General features: G+C 53.9%; 1 protein-coding gene across 1 annotated transcript; it reads left to right on the plus strand.

Moving 5' to 3' along the window:
- The first annotated feature begins 290 nt into the window (after window positions 1-290).
- On the plus strand, window positions 291-1102 carry LOC123134619 (uncharacterized). The gene has a single exon (XM_044553836.1). It carries the CDS (start codon window positions 402-404, stop codon window positions 1071-1073), a length of 672 nt encoding a protein of 223 aa, XP_044409771.1. The 5' UTR covers window positions 291-401; the 3' UTR covers window positions 1074-1102.
- Window positions 1103-2215: the final 1113 nt, after the last annotated feature.

Genomic DNA, 2215 nt, shown 5'->3' on the forward strand with positions numbered 1-2215 from the left:
GAAATGCACCACAACCGCCAGCATCGCAAAAGCAATCAGCTGTGCCTTTGGTTGTTGGATGCATATATGAAACAACCACCAGCACCACAAGAAACAATGGGCTGGGCGTGCTGCTTTGGCACTAGCAGTGGACGCCAAGCGCTTGCACAAGACACTCGCGCACACGCAGGCGTTACGGTTCTCATGGCACCGTGCTGCCCCATGCACGCCGAAATTACTTTTCTACTTGCTTTGGCGATGCCAATCTGTACTACAATATTAATTTGCATCCTAAAAATCCCTATAAATCTGTGTACCTTGGTCAGGAGATTGATCACAATCATCATCAACGCCAGATCTGTAAGACTCGAAAGAGATTTAGTAAGAGTGTGGACTAGATCTAGAGAGTATAGAGTGAGAGGATGTCGACAAGCAGTGGCAAGCCGCTGCTCGTCGTGATCCGCCGGAGCAAGCTCTCCGCAGGAGGTGAGGGCCACCGCATCTGCACAGAGTTCAAGCAGGCCAAGTACCCCTTCAAGTGGAGAAGGTACATGTGCGCTAGGTGTGGGATGCTCCGTGAGGAGCACAACGCCTGCAAGAGCAAGCTCTCCGCAGGAGATGGGGGCAAGCACGAGACCAGCAAGAGCAAGCTGTTTGCAGGAGATAAGGGCGAGCACAGCGCTGACAAGTGCAAGCTCTCTGCAGAAGATGAGGGTGAGCGCAGCGCCAACAAGAGTAATATCTCCGCAGGAGAGAAGGGCGAGCGTGTCTGCACCGAGTTCAAGCAGGCCGAGTACCCCTTCAAGTGGAGAAAGTACATGTGTGCCAGGTGCGGGGTGCACCGTAGCGAGCACGGTGTCAGCAAGGCCAAGGCCAAAGTGGACGACGACATGGAGAATATCAGGGAGGAGCTCCTGCCGCCACGCAAGAGGCTCATTCTCAGGTTCAAGCGGTCACAGGCCCTTGCCGCTGCTGCTGTTGCTGCATCCAGGGAGAAGGAGAACAAGGAGGGGGAGCTAGAGGAAGGGGAGATCACCTGGAGCCCCGGCTCGACGATCACCAAGGGGAAGAGAGCCCCAAGGAGAAAGCCCTAGGATGCACCGTGAACTGGCGCAATGCACCATTGAGAACTTGTTATATGTGAATCTCTTCAGCTATGTAAAACAACTTGTGTACTGGTCCGATGTACACTTCTTTAACTTTGACCAAGTCTACCCCATACACTACCAGAATTAACGTAGTTGCCGACGGCCACATCTATGCCGACGGCCCCCGTAGGCATAGATTGATATATCCCGACGGCCTAGGGTTGGCCGTAGGCATAGGAATGCCGTCGGCATATGATGATCTACGCCGACGGGGGCCGTCGGCATACTAGTGCCGTCGGGACCTCTGTAGGTACGCCTACGGGGGCCGTCGGCATAGATGATGCCGTCGTCTTAGATGAGGCCCGCCTACCCGGTCAGAGGCGACCGTTTGACGGTGTAGGAACTATGCCGACGGGGCTAAGGGGGCCGTCGGCATTGAAATCAAACAGGAAAAAGAGAAAAAAAAATGAGACAAAAACTATGCCTACGGCTAGGCCGTCGGCATAGCTGGCATAGATATATTGACATCCCCGATCCTGGACGCCTCCACGTCATCGATCTGCGTGCATCGCCACGTCATCGATCCACAACTGTGTGCACAGCTATGCCTACGGCCATACCGTAGGCATACATCAGATCGGTGTGCGCAGATATGCCTACGGCATTACCGTAGGCATACCTGTATTTTTTTAGTTTACCGTGGCAGAGATATGCTGACAGCATAGCCGTCGGCGTAGGCCTGGCGCATGCCCTCTGCCACGTCATCAATCTGCGTGCATCGCCACGTCATCGATCCATGACCCTGTGCACAACTATGCCTACGGCCTTACCGTAGGCATACCTCAGATCTGTGTGTGCAGCTATGCCTACAGCCTTACCGTAGGCATACCTGCATTTTTTTAGTATTTTTTTACAATACAAATGTGCCTTGTTTAAACAGAAATCATACCCCAATGGTATATCGATTGCCCCCCTCATGGACGTCGCTGCCGCCGTGTCACGGAGGGGGGAACTGGTCGACATCGGAGCGAATCTGGTTAGAGGGTGGCCTTCGGGGCGTAGCTATGCCACCGAAACATCGCATGGCTCCTGATGCATGTGTGAAAGTTTTGTGGCATGCATAGACACCCGTCTTGGGGCTCCGTGGT

Source organism: Triticum aestivum, chromosome 6B (genome assembly GCF_018294505.1).
Source record: "Triticum aestivum cultivar Chinese Spring chromosome 6B, IWGSC CS RefSeq v2.1, whole genome shotgun sequence".
Lineage (NCBI taxonomy): Eukaryota > Viridiplantae > Streptophyta > Magnoliopsida > Poales > Poaceae > Triticum > Triticum aestivum.

Excerpts from the sequence above, each read along its gene's own strand:
- LOC123134619 (XM_044553836.1), top strand. The coding sequence starts at position 402 with ATGTCGACAAGCAGTGGCAAGCCGCTGCTCGTCGTGATCCGCCGGAGC.